The following is a 15,694-nucleotide window of genomic DNA, read 5'->3' on the forward strand; positions in this document are numbered from 1 at the left end:
CTGGCACATAAGCCTCAGTCGAAAACTGAACTTTTTGCACTATGTCAAGTGTTGGCAAATGGTTATGAAATAATGGGAAATTTTTTTTTAATTCGAATCAATCGAAAAAGGGTCTAATTATCAAATACTGAAATATTATAAAGGATTTCTACCAGATGTTTGAGCTATAAAAAAAAACACCTATTGAAAAATAAAATTTTAACAAATGTAAAATAAAACAGTACTAAAGTGATTCCAATAAAATAAGGCCTTTGGTTAAATTTTAGACTAGCTGAACCGAACCCGCTCCACTGTGAGCTTGTTTCAGTCTCTATTATCTTACATTTGGACCATATATATACTGATAGAAAAAAGACACCGGTGTGGACACAATACCAGCCATGAACCAACCGATTCAAATGGTTCATTCGTAAGGCCCTATTTTGCACCACTTGTATTGAACGAATAACACGCATTATTTTTTGCATGAATATTCCATTATGGAACAGGGGTAAACTTCTCGCATGCCATTGAGTGCTGTCTAATTCAAGTTTAAGCTCAATGAAAAGAGACCTTCATTTTATAGCCGAACCCGATTGCGCAGCGTACTACGACACCTCTTTAGGAAGTTTTTTCGCTTTTCATTTTGAAATTTGTAGCAAAGTACCTAACTTTTTCGTTCAATATGACTTAAATATATAGAAAATAAGCATGGACCATAACTTTTGATCTTGTACCAAAAGATATTTGGTACAAGATCGCGAAAACGGGATGAAATTGAAAGCTTTGAGTTCCAAATATAAAATATCAGAATCTAGGGTCAGAAAAATGATTGCTTTGTATAAAATAAGGAAGTCTAATAAAAGTTTGAAAAAAATATGTGGCAGAAAACGTAAGACCACGAGGCTTGAGGATGATCATATTGCAATTCTAGTAAAAAGAAATTCTTTTACGACAACCAGAATTAAATATTTCGACTCGAACTGTTCAAAGAAGACTTAATGAAAAGGGTTTAGAAAGTGCCTTCGCTAAGAAAAAACCTCTCCTACGAGCAGCCAATAGAAAAAAATACGAATCAAAATATGAACTGAAAAATTTCAAAAATCCAAAAAGAGTGTGGTGTGATCTAACACAAAGGCTAGAATCGAAAAACCTTAGACATACTGTAAAACATGGCAGAGGAAGCCTCATGTTGTGGGGAGGTTTTTCCTCTGCAGGAGTTGGTAGGCTCGTAAAAATTGACTCTAAAATTACTGAAGAGCACTATGTAAATATTTTGAAAGAAAATCTTAATAGCAGTGCGGAGGAAATGGCGTTTTCTTTCAACAAGACAACGACCCCAAGCACACGAGTAAGGTCGCTAAAAAATATTTTGAAGAAAATAACATTGAGAAATTAGAATGGCCTGCTCAAAGCCCTGATCTAAACCCCATAGAGCATCTTTAGACTATCCTATATGACGAATTACCGATGGAATCCAAATCAAATCTTCAAACAATTTGGGAAAAAATGCAATTAAATGGAGGGCAATTCCAACAAATACTTTGAAAAAACTTGCTTTATGAATTTCGAAAAGATTGAGAGAAGTCATAAATAACAAAGCAGAAGCAACTTTGTACTAAATTTTAACGTTATTTAATTTCTTATAATATTTATTAGAGAAATGTTAATTTATTTTGTCACTGGAAATTCCTTATGTGCCATATAGTTTGTATTATAAATAGAAAATATAAAGTAAGAGTTCAATGTTATGTTCATTATTAGATAAAATATTAATCGAATTAAAAATAAAGCTATAATTTATAAATATTCTAAAACAACAAATATGTGTTTCATTCAAAAAATTAAAAATATTTAAAACCGCACTTTATTTTGTTCGACAGTGTATATATATTTATATATGAGAGCTATATCTAAATTTGAACCGATTTCTATGAAGTTCACCAGTAATATCAAGAGTCAAAATTCTTCCCGCCAAATTTCGAAAGAATCGGTTAACAAATGACCACATTATTGCAATATTAGTCCACATCGGACGAATATATATATGAGAGTTAAATCCAAGTCTGAACCGATTTTTTCCAGTTTCAATAGGATTGGTCTCTAGGCCGAAACATACGCCTGTACCAATTTGAGACGATAGGACGAAAATTGTGACCTGTAGTTTGCACACAGATTAATATGGACAGACAGACGGACATAGCTTAAACCAATCAGTAAGTGATTCTGAGTCGATCGGTTACAAACAAATGCACTAAGTTATAATACCCTGTACCACAGTAGTGGTGTAGGCTATACAAATTATATAGCCCAATACTCCTTCCAGACATTGTTATTTTCAAATTAAGTTTCTTCATATAATATTTATAAGATGCCGCGAAAATTCGCTTTCATTTATGTATTATTACTTAACACACACAAAATGCAAGTCTTAAATAATTTTGGGAGAAATAACATAGCTGCAAATGAATTTCACTTGTTCCAACTATGCTTATTTTAAAATTATGTATAAACCAAACCAACAAGATGAATATTTAACGTTTCACTAAACCGATTTCGACGGATGTATAATGGATGAATTGATAGACATATAAGGTATAAACAATTATAAAATAGATAAATTTGGTACTTACATGTAAGTAGGCTTTACGAATGAAACCTGTAGGGAAAAAAAACACAAGAAAGTAATTAATTAAAGTAAGTAATTGTAATTTAGATATTTCAAAAGAATTGGGAGATATGTCAATAAACCCTAAAATGATTTTAAAAATAAATTGTTCTTCACAATGTTTAGTTAAGATGGTGCCTAGATGACAAAGATATTTAGGCTCATGGATCCTTTTTAGATGCACATTATTTAATATGTTTAGCCTATTTGTTATCTACTAAATATCAGATTCGTATTCCAGAACCTTTTATTTAAGTATCATATTGTGCCGCTTGTTTTTAGGGGGTTTTACGGGTCGGTCGACTCACCAAGTACATGGTCCTCAATATTATTATCAAATGTGTACTCTTTTTCTAAAGAACTTCCAATCGGTGTAAATGTCCGTTTAGGATTCTTTGGGAGTGGGCCGTTATGAAATTTTCATATCAGATTGCAAATACATTTCTCTTAATCTGGCACCAAATTTCCCACTACGTTAACCAGTACAAAAAAATATTCGAAAGCTGTCAATTGTGACTTAAATATTTCTTTATTGAAGAAGTATTAATAAATAAAATAAAGAATTAATAAAATTAATTAATAAGATGAAATAATGATAACTAGCCCACCCAAGCACGCCCTCTTGTGCCTTCCCTGTGTCCCACAATGCACAGAATAAAAATCCACATTGTTCACATACACAACTTTCGGGAGCTATATATAGTTATAGACCAAATTGGAACGTACTTGGCGTAGAACACTATATTCAAAATTTCAGCCAAATCGGATAAAAATCGCCGCTTGTAAGGGCTTAAGAAGTCAAATCGGGAGATCGGTTTATATAGAAGCTATATCATATTCTTGACCGATTTAAACCATACTTTATACAGTTGTTGGGAGTCACAACAGAACACCATGTACAAAATTTCAGCCATATCATATGAAAATTGAGGCTTCCAGGGGCTCAAGAAGTCAAATCGGGAGATCGGTTTATATGGGAGCTATATCAGGTTCTTGACTGATTTGGACCTTACTTGGCAAAGTTGTTGGAAGTCGTAACAGAACAATATGTGGCCGATATGGTCCATTTGCAATCACCATTGACCTACATCAATATAAAGTATCCGTGCAAAATTTCAAGAAGGTAGCTTCGTTCGACCGCTATCGTGACTTCGACAGACGGATGGACGGACAGACAATGCTAGTTCGAATTAGAATTTCGAGACGATCAAGAATATATATACCTTATGGGGTCATAGATCAATATTTCGAGGTGCTACAAATGGAATGACTAGATTAGTATACCCCTATGCTATGTTGGTGGGTATTATAAAGGGTATGCGTCAGTAGGGTAAAAATTTGAGATTGTTGGCACAAAATTCCGATGCTACATTCCTACTCTATTCTCAAATACCTTGAATTTGAGCCCTATATTGTCATAGTAAGGCTACATGTATGTTGGTGAATTTTGGGTAAAAATCCCAGAAAGTTGAATCCTTATTTGGAAGTAAGATTCGTACTCTGCTTATAAAACCCTCATTTTCATTATAGGTCGTTTAAGGAAAAAGGATGACTTCCAAATACTTGACTTCATATTTTTATGCCAGATTCGTTCTGCCTTCCATTCGAGACCCCATATAGCGCTACAAGCCGTTTTGGATTGTTCAGTGGCGGGAAAATGCCTCACACAACACCCTTTCTGATATTGAAATATAAAGTGTACTTTTTTGTCACATGATCATTTTAAACTATCTGAATATTGCGAGTAAATCTAAGTCTATACCGACATGGAAACATACAAAAAGATATTAATTTTTTACCTTAAAACATATGCGACCCATACATTTCACTCTCTTTTCTATACTTGTTTTAACTCTCCACCAACTATTACATTCATTAAATTCATAGTGTGGCCACACAATTAGAAACGTTGACTCGTTTTAATGTTTACTTCAATTTTTAATAAGTGCGTTGCCAAAGTTGTATTTAGCCGTTGCCAACATATTAAACCACAAACGTCATTGTCCGTAGCCGCAGTTTAAGCTACTGACTAACCTCCATTCCAAAGAACACCAAGTAGGGCCAAACATCACACAACCACACACCCGCATCCCGATAGTGACCTCTGTTAGCATACTCTTTCTCTCGCACATACCAGTCATCTCTCGCACTCTCACCACTCATCTCCAAAGCCATAGATGCGCTTTGGATTCACACAAACAACAGATGCTTAAGTAATAAGCTACAACAACTTGCAATGCTTCTGCTTCTTCTTTTTTTATTGAAAATTAATTTCTTATTTTCATGGATTTGCTTTTCGGAATGTATATTTTCATAAATATTCTGCACATCTCTGGTAAAATATCTTTCAATTAATGGCAATTTTATTAAAATTCATTCATGATCGTAAGATGAAGCCCAAATTCGCTTTTAAAAACCCAGCTACCATCAAACAACAACAACAAAAATGCCTCGCACGCCGAAGCCGAGCCATACGGAATAAACCTACATATCAAGTAGGGCCACGCATATTACACCCCCACAACACATTCACCTTATAAATGGTGATACTCTTCCTGTCGCACCATTTGTTTCTCTTACTCTCCAAACTAATGCTCCCACATATGGCTTTGTATTCACACCCATAACGAATGCTTTAGGAAAAAACCAACAACAATTTGCTGTGCTTGGTTCATTAAAAACGAATTCCTTATTTTCATGGATTTTCTTTAAGGAATATTAATTTTCATATATATTCGTCGCCTATCTAGAAAAATTAAAATCCATTCAGCCGTTTGGCCGTAATATGTACCACAAATCGCCTTTATAAAACCCTTGGCCATTAAAAATTGTATATTTACGGCCTTAAAGTTTTGTAAATTAAAGTGATCAGGATATTAAAAAAAAGAATGAAGTAACTAATCTAAAAATATTCATGTGATATTGTCTTGCTATGAATGCAGTTCGATTCAAGTTCAACTCATTGAGAACCGAGATGAAAAGTGTATTTAAGCAATTCGTATGAAAATTTTACATGGCTGAAGGTGTTATAAATTTCGCATGCATTATTGAGGGGATAACTAAAACGATTCCTTAGGAACTAACACTTTCAAAAGTCCAATTCGCCCTTATTATTATTTTTGGATAATAGACACCAATACTCCCACATCAAATCTAGACAACAATATGCAAATATTTGTTAACATAAAACCCATTGTGCGCAATATAAGGTTACCAATCCACCGTTGCTGCTCTCAGCGGGTAAAGTTGTAAATAATGCTACATCTCTCCTCGCAGCTAAACACTTTTACTTTTATTATGAAACACAAGAGAACGACTGTGATAACAAGGGGAGGTGAGTTGTTGGCTTTGCACGTTTAAGGGGGAGAATAACATAGAAATGCAAACAAATCTCAATCAATAATATGGCACTTAAGCTGAGAGATAGACGAATAAAAAACAGATTCGCATACATACAGCCCCGTGAGTAAGTTGAATGCAGCTGAGCTCTACCGCCAGCCGTTTGACGAACTGCTGCACATGTTCACTCACCCCATGCATTCATTCGTTTGTTTGGTTTAATCAATTTTACAAAGATTGGCATACGCCGACTATTCGATGGAAATGGACGAATTTATCCAGAAACGCATGTACAGTGTACTAAGCAACTTTGTATGACTTTTTTCAGTCGACGCATTGTTGTCAAAACACAAAGCTACTTCATTTAGTTGATCGTTCGAGATGTACTGCCCTTGCAAACCTAAAAGTAAGTTTTTTAACTGGGTTAGTGTGCCCGTCACTGCTCTAAAAAAAATTATATTTTCCTATTTTATAACTTTATAGCCTATAGAAAAATATTCTAAGGTTCACGCTGAGAAGTGTATGATTCTACCAATGTGGAGCCTAGAACAATTTGACAAACTTAGAGAGTTGATTCAAATTTATTATCTTGTGCGCCACTAAAATTGGAATGTAATCAACTAAAAGATCTTTGAAGAATGATGTGCCGCGGTACAAAGTACGAATTGATAATTACTCAATAAGCACAACCGACATTACGGTTGTAGTATTTCCAAAGGTGACAACAATAAAATTTTTCCTTAGGACAAAATTTCAATGAAATTTTTCCACCGTGTTTGCCTTCAAAATACATTTCCATGGCCTGGGATGATTAAAGCCACGGCAAATGTGTGCGGTGATGGATTACAAAGCACTTGTTTGTGCTATGCAGTCTTCGGAATCCATTTTAATGCTCGGTGAATGGAACTTCTCCTACGAGGCTCGCGAGGAGTAATTGGTCAAGTCTGCGTGACAAGTTTGGCTAAGACTAAAGGCACGGCACTACGGGACCAAGGTTTACAAAAAACACACATATTCCGAAAAATGTATGATCTCTTAACTTGAATCGGTATACGGTCCATATAATTTTATGTTTGAATATTATTTGATGCAAATGTTGACCGTGACTGCGCCTCAAATGCTTCATTTGCTTTGTCCAATTTTGTCATACTCTTTCCAACATTTCAGGCGGTATCTCACGAATAAATGTTTCAATGTTGTCTTCCAATGTGTCAATTGAAACGAGCTTGCCTGTATAGACATGAACTTTAACATAGCCCCACAAAAAATAGTCTAAAGGCGTTAAATCGCACGATCTAGGCGGCCAATTGACCGGTTCTGAATGTGAAATAAAATTTTCACCGAATTCACCTCTCAATATGTCCGTTGTTACGTGTGCTGTGTGGCATGTGGCACCGTCTTCTTGCTACAACATCTCATACAAGTCGAGATCTTGCATTTTGAGCAAAAAAAGTTTGATATCACCTCACGATAGGGCTCACCATTCACAGTTACGTTACGATTCGCATCATCTTTGAAGAAGTACGTCCAATGACGCCACCAGCCTATAAACCGCACCAAACTGTGACTTTTTCTGGATGCATTGGTAGCTCTTGCAATGCTTTTGGCTGATCTTCACTCCAAAATTGACAATTCTGTTTATTTACGCACCCTTTGAGCCAAAAACGAGCTTTGTCGCTGAACACAAGAAGCGCGCGATGAGCTTTCTTTACAGAGCACGCATTTTGATAATAAAATTCAATAATTCACAAGCGTTGTTCATTTGTAAGACGATTCATGGTTAAATTATAGACTAAAGTGAAGATGTCTAACAGTAAACCAAAACACGAAACGTGCGTTTGCAGTTTAAACCAGTGTTGGCAAAAAGATAATAGCTAAAGAATAACCTTTTTAAACCCATGACACCAAGTTTCGAAGTATCTCCCACCACTTGTTCTTTCCATCGGGCTTTGGTCGTCCCGGTTTGCGTGTACCACCGTGTTTGCCTTCAAAATACTTCTTTGCTGGAGCGTCTTCATCCATTCTGGCAACTGGACATGGCAAGACACTCAATACCACCTAACGAACAGAGAACCGACGACGAGGTCATCACCGACTTTATCAGTAATGGCAAGACTAGGATAAGCAAATATCCTAATATTAAAACATCAGTCAGTACAGGGACGAGAGACTCAACACAGCCTAACGAACAGGGACGCGATGATAAGAACCAGCAACAACTTTCTCAAGATTAGGAATACTACTAGAATAGGTGAAGATCCTAATATTGAAGTATCAGGTAGTGCAGTGATAGGAAACTCTTTACACCCTAAGGAACAGGCAACCGAACAGGTAAGACCATACTCTACTCCCAAGATGCCCATTTACTCAAGATTTGGAAGACTAGGATAAGCAAAGATCCTAATATTAAAACATCAGCCAGTGTAGTGACGAGAGACTCAACACAGCCTAACGAACAGAGGCCCGATGATGAGAACCATCAACAACTTTCTCAAGATTAGTAATACTAGCATAGGTAAAAATCCAAATATTGAAACATCAGTCAGTGCAGTGACAGGAAACTCCTTGCACCCTAACGGACAGGAAGCCGACGATAAGACCATACCCTACTCCCAACACTAAACGACCAGGTGGGCTTTGGGGTGTACTCTAAAGATCTAGAACTGGTCATATCGAAAAGGTTACCCGACCACTGCAGTGTGTATCAAGCGGAGATCCTTGCAATTAAGGAAGTGGTGGAATGGCCAAGATATAATGTCATTACGACGATTGGCATAAATATCTTCTCAGACAGCCAGGCAGCCATTAAATCCCTGGAGAACGTATTTCGAAACACAAAAACCGCCTCGACTGTCGCAGATCTCTCGACGAGATGGCTGAACAGTTCAAAATTCACCTGTTCTGGGTGCCGGGCCACAGAGATATCCCAGGGAATTGTAAAGCAGATGAGCTTGCGAGACTAAGAAGTACCCTATACATTCCATGAGTACTGGAATCTGTGGGTATGCCTCTAGCGAAGGATAACGAATGACAGATGGTCACAAAGAGGGGACTGTAAGCATTCCAAAACTATATGTCCTAATCTGGACTTGAAAAGGTCTACTGATTTGCTGTCATTGGCTAGAACAGACGTCTCAGTCATTGTGTCCGTCATGACAGGTCACTGTCCAATCGGAAAACATGCTGACAGACTGAAGGTTGCCAGCAACGACTTTTGCAGAAGCTGTGAGGACATCGAAGAAGAAGAGACTATAGAACACCTTCTGTGTGTGTGTCCCGCACTAGCAGTCAGAAGGAGTTCCACTTTAGGTTCTCAGTTTTTTGAGAACCTATCTGATTTGGCGGATGTGAACATTTGCAAGTTATTGGGCTTTTTAAAGCAATCTGGATGGTTCAACGGTAGGCATCTAGAAGGCATCTTCCTTCTTCTGTTCCTGTGGTATGGTATCACAATGGACGAAAACGTCTAAGTGAGCCTGGTGGCAGACTGCCACTTAAACCTAACCTAACCTAGTTTATTCTTTTATTTTTAGTATATTTTTTTTTGTTCTATCGCTTTTATTTTCCTTGATTTAGTTTTTTTATTTTTCTACTTTCATCATTTAGTACTTTAGAAATTCGACTTGCACCTACCACCTCTATTTCAGTTGAGTTTATTAACACAATTTTTGTCGTGCTAGACTGAAGGCTATTTTTCTTTTCTCAATTTTATTTACGTCGCACAGTGGGCCAAATGGCAAAAAAATTGGAAATAAGTCTACAACTTTTTATCTGTTGATTTTAGCCATACAAAATGTTCTAGACATTTGTAGAGGAGGACATAGGCTTTCAGAAAAGTGCTGTTGTTGGTCCATATCTTTAATACAGGGTGAGCTACAGGGTGTCAAAGTTGACCACTTTTGACTTCTCCAAGCTTCTGGGGGCCATAACTTTTGATCTACTCAACCGATTTACATGATTTAGGACTCTAGAGAAAGAGCTTGACAAGATCTAAAAAACTTATGCATAAAGTACCATGCCATCGTGTACTGTTAAGGAGTTATGAATTGTTTAATTTTAAAATATGAAAATTTGGCCTTGGTTTTTTTCAGTGTTTTTTAAATAACTCCGTCAATTTTAAAGCTATAAACTTCATACTTCACACAAATTATGCCAGCATATGTGTGCATAAAATACAAAAGGAATCACGTGAATATCTTTGGCGGTTTAAAAATGGCATCGTTTTCAATATGAAAAATATTTTTTTTGTCAAAAAATTGCAAAATTTTTCAAAAAAGATACTCCCATTTCCTTTAAGTTTTCGCAAACTTTGGCCATCAAAGCATTATCATTTCTTTCCATTTTCACAAAGTCGAGGTATTAAGAAAAGTTTTAAGTGCTAATTTGGCTAATTTCGATATCAAACAACACCGTTATCTTAAGACCAAAATGGCCAATTTTTTTACTAAACTTCAAAAGTTTCTCACTGGAAAAAAAGTTCCACGGGGATTTTTTCGCTTTTTTTGAACTTAAATGAAAGCTTAAAATGTTCCCAACATTTTAAGGTATGTCTCGCCATATCCTAGCCATAAATGAGATCGTAGCGATCAAAATACTGAAAAAAGTCAATTTTCAAGTAGTGCTATATTCATTGCTAAAAAACAAGTATTACGTCACATTTTATTGCAAAGATGTTAAATAAACTTTTATTTGGTAACACTTCTTCTACAAAACACAAAAAGAATCATGGAAATATCTCTATTCTATTCCATTTTATGGAACCGGCAATAAAAAAGTCAATTTTTCAAAAAAGTCGAATTTCCCAAATTTTGTTTTTGTTGTCCTAATTGCACATGACACACTATAGCCATATTTACGCAACATACCTTATCGTAAAGGAAATTTTCATACCTTTCCAACGATGTATAAAACATTTCTCAACTCGGATTCTATCTACTCTAAAATTCATTTACACTTCATTAAACTCTATATAAAAATGTCTATTTGTGAAATGGAACCTTATATGGGGCCTACACTAAAACATTGATAGATTTGCCCAGGGTTTACAATACAAATGTGTTAGAATAAAAAAAGGTCTCCTGCCAAAGTTTAAAAAAATTGGAATAAAAATATGTGTTTTAGAGCGAAAACACTTCGCATCGGCGTGCGTTTATATGTATATTAGCTACTCCCAAAATAAAAAAGCATTTTAGTTTTGTATTATTTGATTTTATTCTCTACCAAATAATCTAAGGTATCAAAATTTAAAAGCTCTTTAATTTGAATGGCATCGGGATCGTCCTTATCTATATCGTCACATATTTTTGGTAGCCATTTAGTTCTGATGCTGTATAGTACCGGATCAGACGATAACAATAAATATTGAAGTAAATCATAATTTTGGTTAAATTTGGTGCTCTTTCGGGTATTGAAAAGCCGGAACTGTTTAACATCTCTATTACGGGATTCCTGAGCTTCTTCTGTAAGTTCTCCTAACGGAAGTATGTTGTATTCCACAATTTCCTTGCCATGATGTAAGACTTTATGTACTGTCGGTGTTAAAGCTTTCCACGAATATAAATCAGATAAAATGTTTTTTGTGTCATTACTATAAGCTTCAAATTTGGTTGAATTTATCATCTTTTTGCTATTGATTACAGCCAAAATCACTTTGAATCGTCTTAGCAAGTGTTCATCAAGACCGGTTATTTTAGATGTCGATACGGGGTCCTCAAAAAACCGCCTTGCCGAGTTGCCATCATTTGTGCTTCCGTATCCGTAAAGAGGTTTATCTATTATAAGTCCCTTTTGTTTAAACTCCAACTGGATTCGATTCTTCTCTTCCTGCCTCATTTTGTGAAGATCTTGGTTGTTTCTAGCAGAGACATCGCGGTTTCCAGGGCTAGTCCGATATTTAAGGTCATACGATAAATGCAAACAATACTCCATGAATCGAATTCTACAGTGCAGGGGCGAAATACCGAAATTGAGCGCATTTTCGTTTACTAAATTTTCATCAGACTTGTCCTCGAATTGCCCATTCTTCTTGGCACAAATATTGCATCTCCAATTGGACATAACGCCAGTTAATGCGTTTGCCACCTTTCCATCGATCATAGTGAGTTGTAGTTGAAACGAAACTTTTATATTTCTTCCCAATTGGTTTATAACAATCATGGGTAATGCAGCAATTTCTTCCTTTATTTCGTTCACCAAAGATCGTGTTGTGTTCCGGTCTTCCTTTGTATACTCAAACCGAATTGGGCGACATAAATATTTTGACCCAGGTGTTCTATTTATCCATATATCTTGAAATGCATTTTCTTTCGATGATGAAGATTGGTCCTTGTACAATCTCATTCTCAATGGTACTAATGATGCCATGAAAATTGATGCGAAGTTGGTATCTATTTCTGTTTGTTGCTTATATTCGGAAAATCCAGATGATCCATCACAACCCCATTTGCTGATCAAAACCACTTCGGAATTATTACATGTGTTCAACTGTTCTTCAGTAAAATTAGAAATAATTCTAACAGCTGTATTTTCAACAAGATCAGCAAGTTTCACTCTTGCTTTTAATTCGTCCACGTATATATTTGATGGCACCATTTTCGTCCTGGTGTTGTACAATTTATGTTTTGAGGGTAAACAACCCCATCCTTTTTCACGAAGAGCCTTCCTCATTGTTGAGTATTTGTTTCTTGAGAGGCCTAGGTTCAAAATCAGGGCCAGTGCATCTTCCTCCGTGAATTCTGTAGTCGATTTTGGAGTTGGAATACTTTCTACCATTCTCTTTACCCTTTTCGGAGATGCTAATGGTAAAACATCGACAATTCGTCCAACATTTTTTGGTTGTGTTTTTAACAATGCTGTTTTGAACGTATCTTTTATTAAATTTGGCGGATGTGCCGCCAATAGTTCCTCTTGTTTTTTCTTTTTGGTTTTCTCCGTAACTTCGTCGTATGCTTTGCTAGGCCGGCCGGGAATCAGCGGTTTAATTTCAATAAGTAGATCCGATTTCAGCCACTTCTCATACATTTTGAAAAACTTGATTTTTGCGAATGAACATTCTGGCAACCTTCTCTCAAATGATTTGTAGAATTTTTCAAGTTTGTCTAAAGCGTCTTTATTTAGCCTTATTCCATATATGTGGTCCAAAGTGTAAACAAGTTCCTTAAATGACTCCGTGTATGATTTGGAATCATTTTTGATGTCCCATACAATTTTCGAAAGAGTGGAATACTTCAGTATGACTTCCATAACTTATAAATGTCCTTTACGCCTCTACAAAATATAATGAAGAAAATTTGGATTTTGTTCAAATATTTATGCAATATATTCACAATTAATGACCCATTTCAGGTATCAGACGCAATCGTAAAAAGGGGTCCAAAGTGCCTCTTTTTACTTACTCTTCTATAATTATTTACCTGGACTCGAATTTGGTTAAAAAAAATGACAATGAATTTTTTATGGGTAGGTTTTTTCACATTCATTGATACGGTGGATTTCCTGGGAATTCGACATAGCGAAACAGGTAACATTTGTCTGCATCAAATCTTAACACAAATATATATATATATGCAGGTATATTTCTAGGTTACTTTTTATTCAAAAATCATCAGCTTACATTAAAAATAGATGTAGGTACTATACAAACGCACGCCGATGCGAAGTGTTTTCGCTCTAAAACACATATTTTTATTCCAATTTTTTTAAACTTTGGCAGGAGACCTTTTTTTATTCTAACACATTTGTATTGTAAACCCTGGGCAAATCTATCAATGTTTTAGTGTAGGCCCCATATAAGGTTCCATTTCACAAATAGACATTTTTATATAGAGTTTAATGAAGTGTAAATGAATTTTAGAGTAGATAGAATCCGAGTTGAGAAATGTTTTATACATCGTTGGAAAGGTATGAAAATTTCCTTTACGATAAGGTATGTTGCGTAAATATGGCTATAGTGTGTCATGTGCAATTAGGACAACAAAAACAAAATTTGGGAAATTCGACTTTTTTGAAAAATTGACTTTTTTATTGCCGGTTCCATAAAATGGAATAGAATAGAGATATTTCCATGATTCTTTTTGTGTTTTGTAGAAGAAGTGTTACCAAATAAAAGTTTATTTAACATCTTTGCAATAAAATGTGACGTAATACTTGTTTTTTAGCAATGAATATAGCACTACTTGAAAATTGACTTTTTTCAGTATTTTGATCGCTACGATCTCATTTATGGCTAGGATATGGCGAGACATACCTTAAAATGTTGGGAACATTTTAAGCTTTCATTTAAGTTCAAAAAAAGCGAAAAAATCCCCGTGGAACTTTTTTTCCAGTGAGAAACTTTTGAAGTTTAGTAAAAAAATTGGCCATTTTGGTCTTAAGATAACGGTGTTGTTTGATATCGAAATTAGCCAAATTAGCACTTAAAACTTTTCTTAATACCTCGACTTTGTGAAAATGGAAAGAAATGATAATGCTTTGACGGCCAAAGTTTGCGAAAACTTAAAGGAAATGGGAGTATCTTTTTTGAAAAATTTTGCAATTTTTTGACAAAAAAAATATTTTTCATATTGAAAACGATGCCATTTTTAAACCGCCAAAGATATTCACGTGATTCCTTTTGTATTTTATGCACACATATGCTGGCATAATTTGTGTGAAGTATGAAGTTTATAGCTTTAAAATTGACGGAGTTATTTAAAAAACACTGAAAAAAACCAAGGCCAAATTTTCATATTTTAAAATTAAACAATTCATAACTCCTTAACAGTACACGATGGCATGGTACTTTATGCATAAGTTTTTTAGATCTTGTCAAGCTCTTTCTCTAGAGTCCTAAATCATGTAAATCGGTTGAGTAGATCAAAAGTTATGGCCCCCAGAAGCTTGGAGAAGTCAAAAGTGGTCAACTTTCACACCCTGTAGCTCACCCTGTATTAAAGATATGGACCAACAACAGCACTTTTCTGAAAGCCTATGTCCTCCTCTACAAATGTCTAGAACATTTTGTATGGCTAAAATCAACAGATAAAAAGTTGTAGACTTATTTCCAATTTTTTTGCCATTTGGCCCACTGTGCGTCGGCGAATGGAATAAAACAACAGTCGCACCCAGCGCTCACGGATGGAGAATATTTTCTGGCAAACATTTGTGGCAGAATTGAGACAGAATTTATTTCATTTTCTTACTCTCAATCATTCAATCAGTTTATGTGTGAAATTGTCGGAGTGAGGACCTAAAAAACAACTTATCTCAGTGTAATTGTTGCAAATCGTTTCAAACCTGGCAAAAGATTTAAAAGAACAAAATAAAAAACCGAATAGAAGTATAATTTACAAGAAAATGTTCACAATCTATCATACCTATGTATATTCAAATGATTTTAAAGAAAATGGAAAAGTTATAATTGTCGGTTTTGTTAGCGCACATTAAAAATTCATAAAAGTGAAATAAAAATTTGCCTTTGAATATCAAGTGAATAGATTTACAACGGAAAATAAATACAGAATATTGAATTTACAAAACGAAAGAAAGGAGATTTTTCAATAACAAAAAACTATTTTTGAAATAATGTGTTAATTTGTGAAAAATTATTCTGAAGTATAAACTTAAATAAGGTATAAATCAATGAAAATTTTAATAAAAAAAAACACACACATGACAAGAAAAATTTGCATTTTGAAAGAAAATAAAATAAAAAAAACATGTAAATTACGA

The 15,694-nt window shown here is 35.1% G+C and overlaps 1 protein-coding gene across 2 annotated transcripts in view; it reads right to left on the reverse strand.

Annotated features, from left to right (window-relative positions):
• LOC106082626 (N-glycosylase/DNA lyase) overlaps positions 1–15,694 on the reverse strand; it is a 91,406-nt gene that overhangs the window by 46,999 nt on the left and 28,713 nt on the right. For both annotated transcript variants that reach the window (XM_059366986.1, XM_059366984.1), the window contains one exon: positions 2,613–2,638. In XM_059366986.1, coding sequence (XP_059222969.1) covers positions 2,613–2,638 — 26 coding nt within the window. The remainder of the gene's footprint in view (positions 1–2,612; positions 2,639–15,694) is intronic.

This window comes from Stomoxys calcitrans, chromosome 4 (genome assembly GCF_963082655.1).
Source record: "Stomoxys calcitrans chromosome 4, idStoCalc2.1, whole genome shotgun sequence".
Lineage (NCBI taxonomy): Eukaryota > Metazoa > Arthropoda > Insecta > Diptera > Muscidae > Stomoxys > Stomoxys calcitrans.